We start from the raw sequence: 17,903 nt of genomic DNA on the forward strand, positions 1-17,903 counted from the left end.
TGATAACTAGCTCTCCTCCTGCTGATTTCAACATGGATTTGCTGTTTTAAGCGAAGTGAGCAGTGGTAGCTGAAGCAGGTGACGCAGGCTGAGTGATAAAGCTTATGCTTCCACTAGTAAGTGCAGAGGACCAGACTTGTAAACTGAATCAGACGGAGAGGGAAAGAGAATGATGATACAGTCAAGGAGGAGTTATTTGAAAGAGACTGGTGAGGAAGAAAAATAAATAAAGTAAATGGGAATGGGAGAAAGCAGAGAGAGTAAAATAATCACATATGAAATCACTCAGCACCTGCACACGCTTGCTCCAGATTCTTCACATGAAATATGACAGGAATGCATTTGCACTGAATGTTTGGACAAAAACTAGTTTGTCTCGGCCAACTGTTACATAACATGAGGAATGTTCTGAGTTTGTCCTTTATTTAATAAAACATCGCAGTCCGTGAAGGTGTAGATTCCTGTTGAGATATATCGTCCGAGCCTCTACATTTATCTTTTTTGTCCTACTTCTAAAGTGCAGCTTGTCTGGTTCAGCATGACAGAAAATACCTGAGAACACTCTGGATGATTTAAACAACTACACACGTGACTTATGCATCAGATATTAGAAAAGTTCAACATATCTTAGAAGAAATAGGTCAGTGAGCTTGTTTTTAAATTCCACCACATTTCCACACTGCTCCTAAAACACTGTGCTCCAACCTGAAATGACTCCGCTGGTCAGCCCGGGGATCCCCTGCACCTCGGTCACGTTGTTGTTGTTGAAATATTCGTTGCAGGTGGCGTTGAGCCCGTCTGTCTCACAGAACAGCTTCCACAGCTTGGTGGTGACCGTTATGTTGTCTATCACTTCTGTCTTCAGACAACGGTCGAAGTTGTGGTTCTGCAGGGTGCGATTCCCCAACATGCAAACGCTGTGTGGAGGAAGAGAAGATGAAAGTGAGACGTTTAAAATACGACTCATTAAACTGATGAAAATACGACTTAACAATTGAAATGCAGTCTTTTAACAGCAACATCTGGACTCACGGGAAGTCCGGAGGCTCAAAGATGGACTTGATAACTCCAGCATAGATGGCGAGGATGGAGAGAATGACACAGGCCAGGAAGACCAACGCAAGCTTGTTGACGTATTTCACCCCGACAAAGACAACCACAGCCATCAGCGCTAGGCAGCACGAGCCGTAAACACGCATGTTATTCAGCAGGGCATCCACCTCATCCTCTTTTTTCTCTGCCACGAAGATGGCTGCTTTAGGCACAATGTAGGTCTGAATGGGGACGGGGAAGGACAAGACAAAACAAAATGTCTTTCATATTGCTGCAAGTTTCATCTCTGCACATTAATAAAATTCACAGGTAGGAGACATAAAGTGAGCAAACAGTCGAGGGTAGCCATTTTATTAGCAGTGCACAGCAGCTCTATAGCTCGCTTTGTCAGTTGGTCGGTCCACAAAAATCTCCAACCCTTTGGCGGACACAGTTTTGGCCCCAGGAGGCTGAAATTTGTGGTCTATCACAAGAAGACGCTTAACTTACAAATGGATTCACAAACCTGCCCCAGATTTTAAAAGATTGGTTATAAGTCAAAGGACAGCTGCAAAAAAAGTAATCAGCAAACACGGTTCACTCACCAGCAGAATCTCTATAGTACCAAGGATGTACATGGAGCCAGCGAAGGTTGTGCCCAGGTAGAAACAGAGACCGACAGCTCCACCAAACTCTGGGCCCAGAGACCTGGAAATCATGTAGTAGGAGCCTCCAGCTGTGAGAGAAAATGGGAGAACAGTAGGAATGAGTTTATGAGAAAATTAAAAATACATCGGCATTTCAGGAACTAAGAGGACGGAGAAATGTCAGCAAGGTTTTCATCAAGGTCCTAAAAGACCTAAAAATATGCCTGGAATTCTCAGACAACAATATCTAGTATCAATAACCATAAGAAAAAAATCAAGGAAGGAGATGTTGGACTTTATTTCACACAAATATCGATTGAGAATTCTATCCAGCAACCAGTCAGCTGCAGCTACAGCACATCAGCCTATTGCTGTTACTCCATTTTATCCCCATAACAAGCTAAAGAGTTAAGAAAAGGGGACATTTCTGAGACAAATCTTTTCTCAATGATTCCTTTTCTATGTATGAAACATCCCTTCTTTGAGTTTGTATATATCTGGTTACCAAATCACCTTACCTGGCACAACACCATTGGTAGCGATTGCACTCATGGATATGGCGGTCAGCATGGTCTGTGGAGAGAAGACGGTCAAGAGCGACAACATCAGAACAAAACTCTTAAAATCTGAAGACCTTACACATGATATACCTTTAAAATACAAGTTATTTTTTACAGCCAGTATTTACTGTAAGTTCATTTTTAATGTTGTATTGTAACAAGGGACTGTGTCATGTTGTTATTATCTAGAAGCGGGGGACTCACATGACATGACTCGAGTCAGACCCAAGTCCCAAATTTGAGGACTTTAGATTTGTACACTGATGAAAGACTCGACTTGACTTAGACTTGGTATTCAAGGCTTGACATTTGACTTAGACTTGACACAGATGACTCGAAAGAACTTTACTTTTATTTTATGAAATATTTGCATGTTTCTAGATAAAATAATAATAACACATTTTATTTAAAAGCGCCTTTCAAGACACCCAAGGACACTTTGAATAACCAAAATAAGACATAAGAAACAAATAAGCAATAACAAAGAGCAACGACAGCAGTAATGATATACAGATCAAAGAACATATTCATAAAACATTTTATGAAACTCCCGGAAAGACTGTTGTGAAAGCCCCAGAGTAACTTGAACATGCGCGCAAACCTGGCAACCCACAAGGATGCTGAAGACCAGCAGAGGCAAAAGCACGAGGTAGGTATCATGAAGGGGGCTAGTCTACGGCAGTAAGAAGAGAGCAGCGTTACACGAGGTCTGTAGCCCAAAATTCAGTGACACGACCACCAGAACATCCTACTTTATCCATCACCTCAAAATCCACAAAGAAAGGTACGTGACCGTGTCTTTTTAGCTAACGTTAGCTCATTGGCTGGTCAAATGTTCGCTAGCTAACGTAAGCTGGCTGCAACAGTCTTCGTAAATGTTAAAAACAAACATGGCCACTGTCTGTGTGACTGATTTAAACGTGGAAACTGGAATACATCATCAGAATTTAAATGACTTGACTTGTGACTTACAGCTGGCACTCAACTTGACTTGATTCTTACCACAGTAACTTGAGTGAGACTTGAAGGTGAAGATATGCTGTCTGTTCAACTATTCAAAGCCAAGACCAACAATTAACAAAACCTCTTCTATCATTTTTTCACGCCCACTTAATTCTCTAACTCCATTAATTTTCCGGATTTTCCCAACAATGGGATACTTGGAGGGCTTAAACCAGCACTTAGCCTAATAAAATACGTCTTAGTGGCTTATGCTGTAAGTCTTTCAGATTGGTAACGGATACGAGCTTTTCCATGAAATGATCCCGTGAAGTCCTTGTGACGAAGGAGGACGGTGAAATCAGCCTGTTACCTAACAGCGCTTCCGGATGAGAGAAAGAACAGAGCAGAGGGGACGGGCAGGGAGACAAGATAAGAGGCACAAAGAAAAGAAAAGAGAGGAAGACACGAGAGCTAAAACTTACAGATTTGAAGAAAAAGGCAGAGGAGAAAGTGTGAAGGTGAGAGAACAGAGGACAAAGGCAAGAGGAGGGACAAGGACACGACCAAGATAAACCTCGTGCAGGGCGTCCGGTTTAAAGTGGCAGACAAGCTGGAGTAAAGCCAATTAGCTGACAGTTTTACCTTCCGCTTCCACTGAAGCCCTAAGCAGCTACACACCGGCTTGTCTTGACCACACAAGTGTCAAAGAATTCACAGTAAGAGACAGAACTTTAAAAATCACCACACATTTCCCATGAATCATTTGGACACATGACTGGATTTTACAAGATTTAGTGGAATTTAGGGGCTTCTGGACGAAACTCAGCCAGAGCCAGAGGACAAGTTAAACCCAGAGAAGGTCCAACAACAGCATTAATCAAACGCCATTGTGATGCATCGACCTCAACGTTAACCAATGCATCACTGACAGTACAAATCATCACCAAAAAAGCTAAATGAACTGTCTCAACAGTCTTTAATGGTCCACATGAAGAAGAGGGCAAAACTGAGAAAATCAAACTGCTTTAAAGTCCTGAATAAATACCTCAATATCAATGATGTCACCATTTGTGCTTTACATAGCTATACAATAACTTCTCTAAAGTGGGAAATGATTATTAATAGTGCAGTTAAGATAAATATGTTCAGACAACTGTATCACTCAAAAATAACTATCAAGAAAAAGACCCCGAATCGAAAAGCTCACATGCTATCTAGTCTAATTTGACATTTTCAACATTTAAGTATGTTCACAAACTGTAAAACTTCAGTTTATATCCCAGGATTTTATTTGTATATATTTGGGACAGGTGTTTTTAAGGGACGGGCCTTTAATTCTTTTCACAAAAAACTCTTGCTCAGCATCAAATTGTTTGTTTAAACCAGTATAAAAATTAGGCTATCAAATAACATACCAATTACGAGTCATGATTTGATCTAGTTTTAAGAGAAAGAGCATCTAGCACAAAAAAAAATGACGAAAAAATTTACGGCAGCAAAAAACCAACGGCAGCAAACAATCAACTGTTTCTCGGCATCATTGGCAACCAGACTGGGCATCATATTGAGACCTGCGTGAATTCATCAAAACGTGAAGCCACACCAGCTAGTTAAAGGGACTCCGCCTTTAATTAGGGCTCAGTTTTTAATTGAACTTTCACAGTGATAGAACACAAAGAGTGACTAATAGCGAGATAACTGCGATCAGGTGATATATATACCTGATCTTCTACAATAATGTGAACGATGCAGTCGGAAAAAGAACCTGTTTTCATTTTTAAAGCTTATTTTTTGGGCAATTTTTGCCTTTCTTGATTGGAAGGTGGACAGAAAAAGGGTCAGAATCAAACCCAGGCCGCTGCAGAGGACTTTGCCTATACAGGGCGCGGTAACACTTTACTTGAAGGTATCTACGTAAGGGTGACATGACACGGTCATGAACTTGTCATGAACATGATGTACAAGTCATAAATGTTCATGACTGCTGTCATTAAGTGTCATTCGGTTTTTGTAATGACAAGTTGACATTGCTTGGGTTGTCTTGATTATGGCAACTTGACATTAATTAAAGTGACATTACCAGAAACTGTCTTTGTCATGACAACTTGACATTAATCAAAGTGACATTACCAGAAAAGATGTCTTTGTCATGACAACTTGACATTAATCAAAGTGACATTACCAGAAGTTGTCTTTGTCATGACAACTTGACATTAAATTTGTTTGGGATGTCCTTATTATGACAACTTGACATTAACCAGGATGACATTACCAGAAGATGTCTTCGTATCAATCATTATGTCAACTTGTCATAAACACAAAAAGAGGTGCATTTCTTCTTAATGTCAAGTTGTTATGACAAAGACATCTTCTGGTAATGTCAAGTTGCCATAATCAAGACAACCCAAACAATGTCAACTTGTCATTACAAAAACCGAATGACACTTAATGACAGCAGTCATAAATGTTTATGACATGTACATAATGTTTATGACAAGTATGACAGTGTCATGTCACTCTTATGTAGATACCTTCAAGTGTTACCCAGGGCACACACTACCAGGTGAGCCAGAGGTCACAACATAACACTTTTTTCATCTTTAAAACCAAAACCAAAACATGAACAAGGGTAGCACTGATCAAGAATCAATTATCAGTTCAATCATGACCTCAAGAATCAAAAACAAAAACCATCTCATTCCTACCCCTATTTATTCAAAGCATATTTTGTGTCGTGAAATGCTGATGTGGCTGCATTTTAGAAAACCAGGTGCTTGCTGTGACCTATAAACACAATGCACCTACTGTACACACGTTGTTGGGTAATACGCAGCCAGGAGAACACACTAATCATGACATAATGGAAAATATTCTGCATGCTGCGCTGTGTGCTGAGCGAATGAAAAGGTGTGTTTGCTCTCTCAATATGTGAGTGGGAGACCTGGTCTCATGAGAGCCATCCTGACTCACTGAACCTCTTTGTGTGTCGCTCTGTTTGGTGCTCTTTAGAGACTGTTTGCAATGGCTTTCATGCAAACAGTGAGAGTAGGGAAGATTATTTAATCATGATTGATAAGAGAATACCAGAACAAGAAATATGCTGCACGGAATAAATTATAACTGCTCTAAATATAAGTCATGTGAATTCCCTTTTTTATTTTTAGACATTTCTGGTGTTGGGTCTGGAGCACACAAAACATGACCTATAAACAGGTGGCTGATGTGGAGCCATCAGTGCAAAGTCAGATGTGGTTTAGGCCGAGAAAATGAACATTAATCTGTCTGCCTAAGCTTTGCTCTCTTGTTATGTAACGGCAGCGATGCAGTGGAGGGTAAACCTCCTAATGCACTTTAGCTAGATTGTAATATATGAAATGGAGTCCCCATCTTTCTAGGCAAACTGTTTTTACAGCAACAAAATCTGTTGCGAATTTATAACATTAGACGACAGACGCAGAGTTCTGGGTGAACACATGATTATTCCAATAAATAAAAACACCACGTCTGAGATATATGGATCTGATTGCTTCTTTAAAGGAATGGACAAGAATAAAACTTGACTTTGCATGAGGTCACTTAGCCACGCTCGGCCATATTGTATCTGAAGTTGATCATGTTCTACCATTAGAGCATTCCATTAAGAGGCAAAAAGCATTCAACTGAGATAGCACTCCAGGTTTTTTGTTTCTATTTTCCCTGATTAAGCTGAAGTAATCCATTGTCTGCCGTGGGACCGGCAAATATAGCCACTGTGTGGGTGTGCATGTCGCTATGTTTCTGACACTTTGCAGATGGAGGGATTACACGTCAAGCTGCTGGGTACCATTAGAAGCGAGGGAGTGTATGAGAGACGGAGAGTCGTGGCGTCTAAATATAGGAGGGATCGGATCAGTCACCGCTAAATCAACTTGCCTGTCATTCATTACTGCTGCCAATCCCACATTTGCACCCGTCTGCCATTAAAAGTTGAGGCAACATCTGCCGCCAGCGTCACCGAAACACTCAAGCACACGGACATGTATTCACTCTCATGTGCTCATGTATTCATGATGCATTAAAGAACGTGGACGTTTACATTAAGTACTCTTACATAATCTTACATGCCATTGCCCTCATGGCTTAGACGCTAAAACCTTGATAGACATGTAACATCCATGTTTGTACCATTAAGCCAAATAGTAGAGCGGTGGCGTGGATCCTGAAACCTTCCTTTAACTTCCACTTTAAAGAGATGAGTCAGGTATGTCACGGGGGGGTTGAGTACTCACACAAGAGCAGCACAGGCAGACAATAGCAAGGGACTCCAAGATGCCGGCGGTGCCGACAATCCACGTAAGACGCAGAAACAGGATGACCCCCAGAATATTCTGGAGGCAGGGGAGGTAGACGCCCATGAAGGTCCCCATCTGAGGGCTCTGTGGAGGGGAGGGGGTGAGATGGGACAACAACAGAGGAGAAAGGAGATTAATGTGTGCATGAGTGTGTATGTGTAGGGGAGAGGAACATGAGGTGAGAATTGCAGCAATGTTGGCAGCAAAAATTAAGACAGAAGAAAGTAAGAGAAGGAAAAAAATCAGGGGAAATAAAAGCGTACCTAAGGGGGAAGTGAAACGGGAACAAAAACAAAATGTACACACGTGGTAAAAAGTGAGTCAATTCAGTTTTTCCCGAAATATGAAATCATGAAATCTGTTTTCAGAGTTGCAACAAAATGGACAAAGCACCCCTACACAGTTTAAATATTAAAGTCCTGTTATTACACATTAAAAACACAAAATAAAATGCATCTTTCAACCTTTAACTTAAGCTTTTTTGTCTCAGAGGGGAAACTTGTCTTGTAGCCAGGTCAAAAAATTGAACACACCGAGACATAGGTGCACAGACTCGGGACAAAAGACACAATACAACACATGAATACATCATGTGACAACAGGAAACAGAGAGTACGTCACCACTAAAACCATAAGTTCCCAGTAAGTGTTAAAGATCTTGATTCACTTTCCGGCGCTGAATAATTGATAAGCTGTGGTTTTTCTCAGGTATTGTTTGAACCATTAATGTGCAGGGAAATCTTCAGTCAAAGCTGCCACTGTTTGCAATACAAAGATCGCGCTTCATGCTCTCCGAAACATGAATGTTTGATGAAAATGAGACGTACATTACGGATTTCAGACTTACATCTCAGTGACACAGGCATCATTTCTTTAAACCACTATACTTGCTGATCTGTGGGAAATCCTTCAGTGCTTCCACCCTGAAAGATAGCATTCCTTGCAGAAAGCTATTGTTTCGCAACAGCGTATAAAAAGGCTCAGACGACAGGAATATGTTAAACTTTTCTGACAAAATCCCAACACGTCGAATCGATCACCTCGCGGTGACAGGCAGCTACCTTTTTAGCCATCCATCTCCAAATGTGCAGCACTGCTCCCACCAGTCCGGACGAAGAGGGGCGACAGTGGTGTCAGCTTAATTCTTCACCGAGATGTTCCCTGTGAGCCAATGGGAGGTGCCCGAGGCTTCTTTCCATGCAGGGGACAGGATGGGGCAACTGGCATGGGACTGGAGCTGTGGTTACAGAGGCATCTATGTGCCGCATGGCAGCATTGTGGCCACTTTTAATTTTCCCTTCTTAAGAAAACGGATCCTAGAGAACCAGCACGAACGGACTGTGGAATTTCTTATTACATCTACTTTTACTGCTGTTTCTGACTCAACCAAGAGGGTCAACAGGTATTTAGTGAAAAGATACTGTGCTCTATATTAATGTAGCATTTAAAGGGGAACACCACCTTATTGGGAACTCCAATATGTTATTTCCACGGCTTAGGAAAGTTCAATAAATATTTATGAACATGAGCTACTTTCTCAGAAACCAGAGAAGTCTCAAACTTGTAATGTCATGGGAGACTGAATTTGTGGACCCACAGAAATTTGGTTTTCTTTTTTATATCCAAATTGAGCTTTATTCTATTGTAGTGTTCTCTGTTCTGAAACAGAAAATGTGCCCATATACTGAGAACATCCCCCTGAGTGCTCTCTGCGTCATCTATAACACCTTTCCCAAAGCACTATCTATGGAGGAGCTCCAGACTTTACACCTAGGACATCACAAATTTGACTTTTAGCACCCTAGTTTTTGGGTCTGGAAGAGAGTTGTTCATGTTTACTATATTTTTGGACTGTCTTGGACTATAAGATAAGAATAACCTGTATGAGTTTCACAGAATTGGTGTAGTTCCCCTTTAAGGAGGCTTTCAGATCAGGGACCTGAGCCCAGATCTGAGTACACTTGACCCCAACGTCGAGTTCATTTGATGAGTGTGAACAGTGTGTTTCGCACCCAGACAGACAAAGTTTGTCGATCTGTGCCCGGGTCCACATGAAAAGGTCTGCTTCATCTGTATGTGGGTACACTTCACATCAGGTCTGAAAATCAACTGTACCAAACACTGGAGTGGACTGCCATTTAACAGGAGTAGAAGTCGGCGAGCAGAGGTACAAAAGCATTTATCAACACTGCCGGTCTCTTCTGAAATCTGTGTTTGTGTGAATCACTCGCCAATCTCATCCTCTGACCTAGGCAGGAAGGTCAGTGGGTCGTTCTTGACATCATCTCCAAAATAAAAAAGTAGTCGGCATGATGCGAAGGTCGATCCAATCTTGCACTTTGATGATGATGACCAATAACTGCATATAAAAGATGGACAACATGACCCCACTTCCTCCCACTGAACCAAATTAAAGCGAAAATATCAGATAGGGTCGCTGCTATCTTGCGCTGGCAATATCACTGGGAACCAGAGTCTACGTGGTAGCGATCACTGATCATTGAGTTCCCACCATCTGACCCAATTGCGAGCACACTGATTGACACACACAGCTGTCAATCATGATGCCACACCCCCTTTTTATAGCATCAAATAACTACTTACAACCGAAACTACCAGAAAAATTAACAATTGAACATACATCACAGCAGTGATGGCCAAATGAAGCCTCATGAAGCATTTTCTTTATTTTCTAAGCCCACTAGATGGCGCTTATGGTTTAAAGAGAGAGGCTCAAAGAATGGCAATTCAATAGGCCCGTTTCCACCGCAGGAACTTCGGGGTAATTTTACGGGGCCAGGGCCGTTGGTGTGTGTCTCCACCGCAGGAACCACCCCTGAAGGACAGAGTTCCGGAACTTTTACAGGGGCTAAACAAGTCTCTGCATCGGAGTAGGTACTCAGAATGGCGCCGAAAAACTCCTGGGTGGGGCTTGGGGTTTACTTGGTGCTGATTGGATATACTCAAGGCGGGATGTGACGTCAACAGAAAGCGACAAAATAGCCGGCATTTTTAAAACTCGCCCTGGTCAAAATGGTCTCGCAATGATTACATCACATCCAGAGCCCGGTAACTTTACAGGAACCTTCCTCCTACTCCGCCCTTTTAGTGGAGACACTGGTACCAGGAACTTCTTCAGTGGAAACGGGCCTAATGTGCTTTCAACCTTTTTGTTGAACAAAAAGCGCCATCTAGTGGGCTCAGAAAATAAAGACAACGCTTCATGAAGCTTCATTTGGCCATCACTACATCACAGTGATAAGAATGACATAGAATGACAGAAACTACGTTTGACATTATTTGATGTGCACTTTCATCTTTCAGTTTGGCACATGTCCAATCTGCTTACAAGAAGTGGGCGGGGTTTATGAGCTGTGCTGCAGCCAGCCACCAGGGGGCAATTGAGATGTTTTGGCTTCACTTTCGGGGGGCTGTCGTGTCCTTCATCTTTATTATACAGTCTTAAATGATGACATTAGCGTACTCAAGTATGGAGCAACATGACTAACGTGACGGCTTAGCAGCAGGGCAGTGGGAATGGGGGGATCGTCATCATACTCAGGCATAGTACAGCTCAATCAATAAAATAAGACTGATGCCTCAACGGAAGCTTGATGATTTTTAACTATAGATGCCATTTGCCCACTAGTGGTACAGCATCTAAAAGTGTGGTTTCTAAAAACATTTCTCTCAAGGTTCAATTATTCTGTGTATCTTTGAAGCCCAAAAACTTTTCTTGAAGCAATATAAGCCTGCTGACTGGATTTGTAATAACTCTCCTGCAATATTTAACTTCCAAAACTGAATACTTGTGTATGTAAAATAAACTGTGCGACTATTTATCCCAGACTTACAAATAGTTAATTCAAATATTTCTGTGTTTGACACACTGATAAAGTTTCACAAAAGGGTGAGCAAGGACACAAAATTCTGTAGACCAAAAACATAAGGTGATCAGGTTTGAACACCCCCAGCGAGATTTAATACAAACGGCAGGGTTTCGTCGGTCAAAGACCCTGTTATGTAATGACAGTTCAGCTTGTTTAAAAGAACAGCTGTTAATATGCAACTGTACAGGACATAACTATACTCCACCGTGAAGCTGTGATACAAACACTGTATAAAAACCAGGCTCTCTGCTGTACCTTAACAGCCTTCTTCTTGGGCCCCTCGTCATCATCGGCCTCCTCGTGCTCCTGGGCCCCCTGGGTGAGGTTGGTGTAGTTTGCCAGTTTATTGAGGAGAGACGACACCATGGGGTTGCTGTCCATCTCCTCCTGCAATAGAGAGAATACTGCTTCAATATGCTGAACACAAACTTGATTTTTCAATTTAACATGTTTTAACTTCCTGTACCTCACTCAGGAATCCTTTATTCCCAGACCACAGCAACATAATGCATCTGTCCACCACGTATTAAATATTTGGCAACTGTTATTTGGCCTTTAAGTGGTCAGTTACTTTAAAAGGACAAGCTCTTCCAGGATGAAAATGAACAGTGCAATATTTAGTTAACTGTTCAAAGCATCTCAGAATAGCTCGGCTGGGTCAGCTTCATGCAGAAGCCGCAGTGCCTAATTGATTCTTTACAAAGGCCAGTGACCACAGAGTTGCGAGGTCTGCCAAATGGCAGAGCAAAGCACCTGGAAAGAGTTCAGCTGAATGTTCTTGAAGCAACGCTCCAGCTTTTATGGCAAATAAACTCTCTGATTGACACATTGTTGAGCTAAGAAAAGATTCTGAGTTATTTATTTAGTTCACCACAGCGTACCCTGAAGCTTTAGCAAACTGCGCATCCATGAACGCTTTGAGCTTTGTAGGTTGGTTCTAATTAAAATATAGAAATAGTTCTGGCAGTGAATGTTGATTTGGAGAGGATATGGATGTGTATGCAGCTTCAACCCAACACTTTTGGGTTTCTCTTTAGCATCTAGCCAGAACAGATCACACTGTCAGGTTTCCTTGTGCATGAGTGCTATATGAAGTTGGTGGTGATGAAGACTGACGGTTACCTCAAACAGGGCCATGTTGGTGCCATCGTAGCTGTTGGTTTTGTCATTGTCTGTGTTGTTGATAAAGGGACTGTTTTCCTTGGGGACGCCATCACCTGTGGAAACACAACACAGTTGTTTCTATACAACAAATACAGAGTAGGCTTAACACAAGACGTAACCAAGGCAAAATGTGGATGGTGGCTGTTTCCACAAGAGCCTGCTTCCTACTACTACACTACTGATAATTTAAAGGCTGTTAATGTTTCCCCGATTTTGTTTTTATACTGCCAATGCTGAAAAAAGACTGATTGGTCTTTCCTGCAAATTTGCACAATTCCTGTCTAAAAAGAGCTATTTAGAACTGAAGAAGCTTCTCTTCTTATTTTGTATGGTGTCCTTTAGTGTTTTGTACACCTGTGGACAGACAAGCGACGATAGATTTGGGCAGGCTCTAATTGAGCTTCATGTAGCCAAGAAAATGTCAGGGCTGACACCAATCCAGCTCCTGTAGATCTGTCTACAACATCCCTAATTGGTGTTTGTAACAAGCAAACTTTTGCACAGTAAACATGCCAGAAGTCGCGTTGATAACATCAAGAAACAAAAAATTACTTGTAATAACTCCTGCTGACAACTCCAAAGCATTATCAGGATGAAAGTAATTTCCTATTTGAAAACAGTGGAGATTAAATGCCCCTAAACTACTTTCTGTCTGTCTCTGCTTTGCACTCAGGTGCATCTGAGTTTTATAAGTGTATTTTTAATAATCCAGATCACAATGAGGGCTTCTCATAATATTCATTAATAATTCACACCAAAACATTCAAAGGGTAAATGGACTCTCACTCTACGAACACATATTGGCTGTTGGCAGACTAACAAGTAGGTGATCTCAGACACCGACAATCACACAGCACAGACAGAATTAATGCAAATGACAAAGCAAATTAAAGATCATATCTACGACTAATTTATCCAGCTAGCATGCCAACCTCACAGTCACTTAAAGACAGACAGGTAACACTGAGGTACGCAAATGACCATCGCTGTTGTGATGCTTGGCTGCTGATTTCTAGCTTTTAATGTAAAATATATGCTTCACTTATCATGTTAGACATTTTTATCTCTTTCCAATTAAAGAACAAAAACACTTCACATGACACGATAAAAATGATTTCATTTATTTCTATGTATTCTAAGTCACAGATCTGACATTAGCCACTTTGTCATAACACACTTTGGAGCTCCTACCCTATGAGCTATAGGAAAATAGATTTCACAACTTCTAACGTGTCAATAAATAAGTTCTCTTTCGGCCTGTTGGTGGTAATTGTGATAAGTACACACCCTCCTCTCCCTCTCTGCACCTCCACTTTACCGACCACAACAGAAGTCACACAGTCGGTCTACCATCACACACGGCAACTGAGCCGTCTTCAGAGACGACATTCTTGCACCAAACTGTGAACCACGCTGTGTCTTTGCTGCTGGGGCCGGCAACCCACACAGCAACGCACTGAGCAAATGTTTTGAATGAGCAGACAGCTTAGAGTGTTGGGGTTAAGATACCCGACATGCTGCAGTCAAGTGCAAGTGTAAACTGTGAGGGATCTTTTTTTTCCAGGCAAATGTGTTGGCTGAAGATCTGTGTGAGCATGTGTGCTTCCATTTCCTCCATCATATGAAAGATGGTCTCAGTTAAATGAGATCATGTTATACGACTTCGAATGAAAGCACCGATGTCTTTAGTAGTTTGTTTAAGGGTAGAAAAATGTCGTCTATGCAACACGGGTCATATTAAAACTCTGCTGGCACAAGCCTCAGCAAAACAGAAACACAAAACTGGTACATTGTGCTTCACAGACAATAAAACACTATAAATAGAAGCCAATAAGACAAACAATAAGACAATAAACGTTATGTTCAAAAGGAATAACAAGAGGATAAAGACAAAAGGGAACCAAACAGAGACGGTGACGATAAACATCTTAAAGTGAAGGGCGAAGACATCCATGCCACAGCGCCCACAGAGAACTAACACAAGGACAATGAAGGACAGAAAATTAAACTATCCTCCAGACACAACAAGTTCAGACTCCTGCAGCCCTTTCTTGCAGAAACAGTAGTCGCCATTCAACAGTATCCACCAATTTTAATGACTCAAACTGAACACCAGCAGCACAACACAATAGTTGACTACTCGCTTCCGTTTAGCAGGCTACTTTAATACTTGAAGGTCACGACACTTAAGACTTGAGAGACAAACCACCCATCAGTCAAGTTGCTGTTCATGCACGTCTGTCCAGACTCCAAATATGGATGTTGCCGCAAAGAAGTTACATCCTCTAAAACATGGATGCTCCACACACGTCTTCAACTCGGCAGCACAGAAGAACAATACAATCAGCACAGATTCAAGGTGGACACCCAAGATTAGTGTCACCAATTCAGAATCTGACCACGTTTCCCTTTCTGTTCCTGAGATATGGACAGGAAAGTCTTTTTGCAGAACATTATGATGTCACAGTGAAGTTGACCTTTGGGATCTAAAATGTCTTTACTTCATCGTTTTATCCTATTAAGACAGTTTTGTGAAATTTTGTCATGATTAGAGTATGAATTCTTGAGTTACACGAGGTCACAGTGACCTTTGACTCTGATCAATTCATGCTTCAGTTTAAGTGGACGTTTGTGCCAAATTTGAGGAAATTCCCTCAAGGCGCTCCTGAGATATGGACAGTCAGTATGGACGCTCATCTTTATTCTTTCTATTGTCAAAACTGTTGCTCAGTGCTCCAGGGCTGCAAACAATTTGTTCCATTATTGCTTAGTCTGTCGATTATCTTAGAAAAAAAATCAATCGTGATATCCCAGGGCTGGTTGACCTATGACCTATTGACTGATTCAAACTGTTTTGTATAATAAAGAGTTCAAACTCCAAAGATCAATTTGCAAAGACAGCAAGCAAATCCCTTCAGTCATCTGAAATGTGAGAATGTTTGGAATTTCCACCTGAAAAATGACAATTAATAACCAAAATTATTGCAGATTAATTTTTTGTTGACAGAGTAATTAATTAATGGAGACACTGTTTCAGCTCCACTGTGCACCGAATCTGAATTTAAGACTTTTTAAGACTTTAAGGACAAGTAGAAACTCGGATAAAAGAACTATTCAAACACTAAAGTGCTCTGTTTGTTTATTTTTTAACATTTTTATTCAAACTACTAGTTCTCGACGATTTAACACTCCGATACTTCAAGTTAGAAAAATTCACAACCATAAGCCAATATTGTGGTTCATGCTCCACCTCCTCACATTATTCAGAGACCAGAGTTAACCACGACACTCTGCCGGCTTGTCACCATTCATCAGTGGAGCTCTCTACTGTGAACTCTGGCCGCAGCCGGGATTTCATGGGTAACTTTTACTGCTTGATCCAGCTGCAGGGGGAATAAGAGGCTTGCAGCGTGGCTTAGCCCGGTGGTAATCACAGGGAAAGTCACTATGTCCTTGTAGTGTGCAGCTCTTTAAAACGCGGTCTGAGTGGCGTGGTGGAACACATTATGTGAGGGCGCAGCGTTTCAATAAGCTGGGATAACAGGGAATGAATTCAAGATAATGACCATTGTGCTGCGAGGATGCAGCCAAGGGTGAATCAAGCTGTCAGTCATCGCGTAGCTTGGTAGGATGCTACACACACCACAGGTAATCATTGTCTTAAATGATAGCGGCTAAATCCTCTTTGAGGCCCGGCTGCAAGCTAAAACTGTCCGTACTGTTTCTAAATCAGGCGGGGTTCTGCTTTTAGAGTGTGTAAAGTGGTTTAGACGTCATTCAGGAAGTGAACAGAAACACTGAAATAACTTCAGGAGCAATAGTTTTATTACACCTGCTACAATACATCAAACAATACATTTAAAAATAATATTCTGTGACCCACTGATCAAATTATAAGATTCAACATTTTGATTACAGTAGAAATACTGTCATGGTGTCTACATGTGTCAGCACTTACATTTCATGCCCTTTAAGACCTTTTCAAGATAAAAAAAACCCCATCTCATTCTTATTCAAGGATTGCAGGAAAGTTTAGGGGCCTGTGTCCACATGGCGATTTTTCCTAAGCACTGGTGTCTTTCTTCAGTTGTTCTCAATGATGAGTGGGCATATGTACACGCAGGGGGCCGCCAGGAGAAAAGGAACCACACTCAGCGTCTTTTTTGTGCAGTCAATCCGAGCGCTTTATTTGAGAATCTCTTAACTTTTCAGAAAGCCGCTGGTGATGTCACTGCCGCTACTTTAGCTATGCTGCTGTCCATCGTCATAACAGAGACAGAAAAGCAAATTCTTCTGGGGGCAGATCATTTAAGTGTTGTGCTTTTTATCACTGTTAACTTCGTAAGCTTTATATTAATTGTGTCAACCCTCTGTTAATGTAGAGTTATGTTCGCTACCTGGCTAATGTTAGTGTCAAGATATTGCCGTCACAGAAACAAAACCCAGGTGCAGCACGTCATTCAAAAAAAAGTGCCGCCAGCACTTTTTTTAATGGAGCACTAATATGCCAAAAAAAACCCAACAAAAAACACTATCAGGACAGTAAGTAAGTAGTATATAGGATAGGAATGTTGGAATAAGAATAGCAATATGATTATTAGAGTGAGTTTGGTTAATCTACGTTTCGCCAACGGGTAAGTGCGAGTATAAAGTAAAAAGACTGTCGTAGGTTTACAGATTTGTAACATCAGAAATGTGGGACTATCACAGGGAAAAGTTAAACTAATTTTGAAAAAAATAAAACATGGATTAAAATGAATGAAAGCTGATTAAATTCAACAAAATGTTTGTGGCACTAAGACCTCATAAATTCAAGTTTAAGACTATTTAATGCCTTTCAATGCCAAATAATTATTAAATTAAATTTAAGACATTTAAAGATTTTTTAAAGGACCTGCAGACACCCTGTACTGTTCTCTTGAACATACAATGCCACTCTGAGGACATGTTGTACTGGTGGTTCACCTGCTGAACTCAAAGGACAATGGACAGCACGTCCATTTTTTCCTGAAGAAATATATTCAGTTATTATTAAACGCAATGCAGAGCTGGAAAAATGTATTTTTGATTTCAAATAATCAATTTAGTTTATAAGACATTGTATAAAGCAAACATTTGAAATATTTGCTGTTTGGACTATTGGATGGTCAAAACCAATTAAGACTATTATCTTGGGCTCGGAGAATTTGTCCTGGGCATTTTTTACCCACAACCTTCTGGTACTTTATTGACTAAATGATTAATTGATTAATCAAAACTGACTGACAAAGCTAGGGTAAAGCTGGGGTCTGTTTTAGGGGCTGTTGCAGCCTGAAATGCCAAATTTCACATGGGCTT

At 41.1% G+C, this 17,903-nt stretch overlaps 1 protein-coding gene across 3 annotated transcripts in view; it reads right to left on the reverse strand.

Annotated features, from left to right (window-relative positions):
- Nucleotides 1-17,903, reverse strand: part of slc12a7b (solute carrier family 12 member 7b) — an 86,768-nt gene that overhangs the window by 21,839 nt on the left and 47,026 nt on the right. For all 3 annotated transcript variants that reach the window (XM_050056158.1, XM_050056157.1, XM_050056159.1), the window contains exons 2-8: nucleotides 12,525-12,619; nucleotides 11,658-11,789; nucleotides 7,450-7,596; nucleotides 2,198-2,252; nucleotides 1,638-1,768; nucleotides 1,033-1,274; nucleotides 706-917 (exon numbers count right to left, since the gene is read on the reverse strand). In XM_050056158.1, the coding sequence (XP_049912115.1) occupies nucleotides 706-917; nucleotides 1,033-1,274; nucleotides 1,638-1,768; nucleotides 2,198-2,252; nucleotides 7,450-7,596; nucleotides 11,658-11,789; nucleotides 12,525-12,619 (1,014 nt within the window). The remainder of the gene's footprint in view (nucleotides 1-705; nucleotides 918-1,032; nucleotides 1,275-1,637; nucleotides 1,769-2,197; nucleotides 2,253-7,449; nucleotides 7,597-11,657; nucleotides 11,790-12,524; nucleotides 12,620-17,903) is intronic.

This window comes from Epinephelus moara, chromosome 11 (genome assembly GCF_006386435.1).
Source record: "Epinephelus moara isolate mb chromosome 11, YSFRI_EMoa_1.0, whole genome shotgun sequence".
In the NCBI taxonomy this organism is placed as follows: Eukaryota; Metazoa; Chordata; class Actinopteri; order Perciformes; family Serranidae; genus Epinephelus; species Epinephelus moara.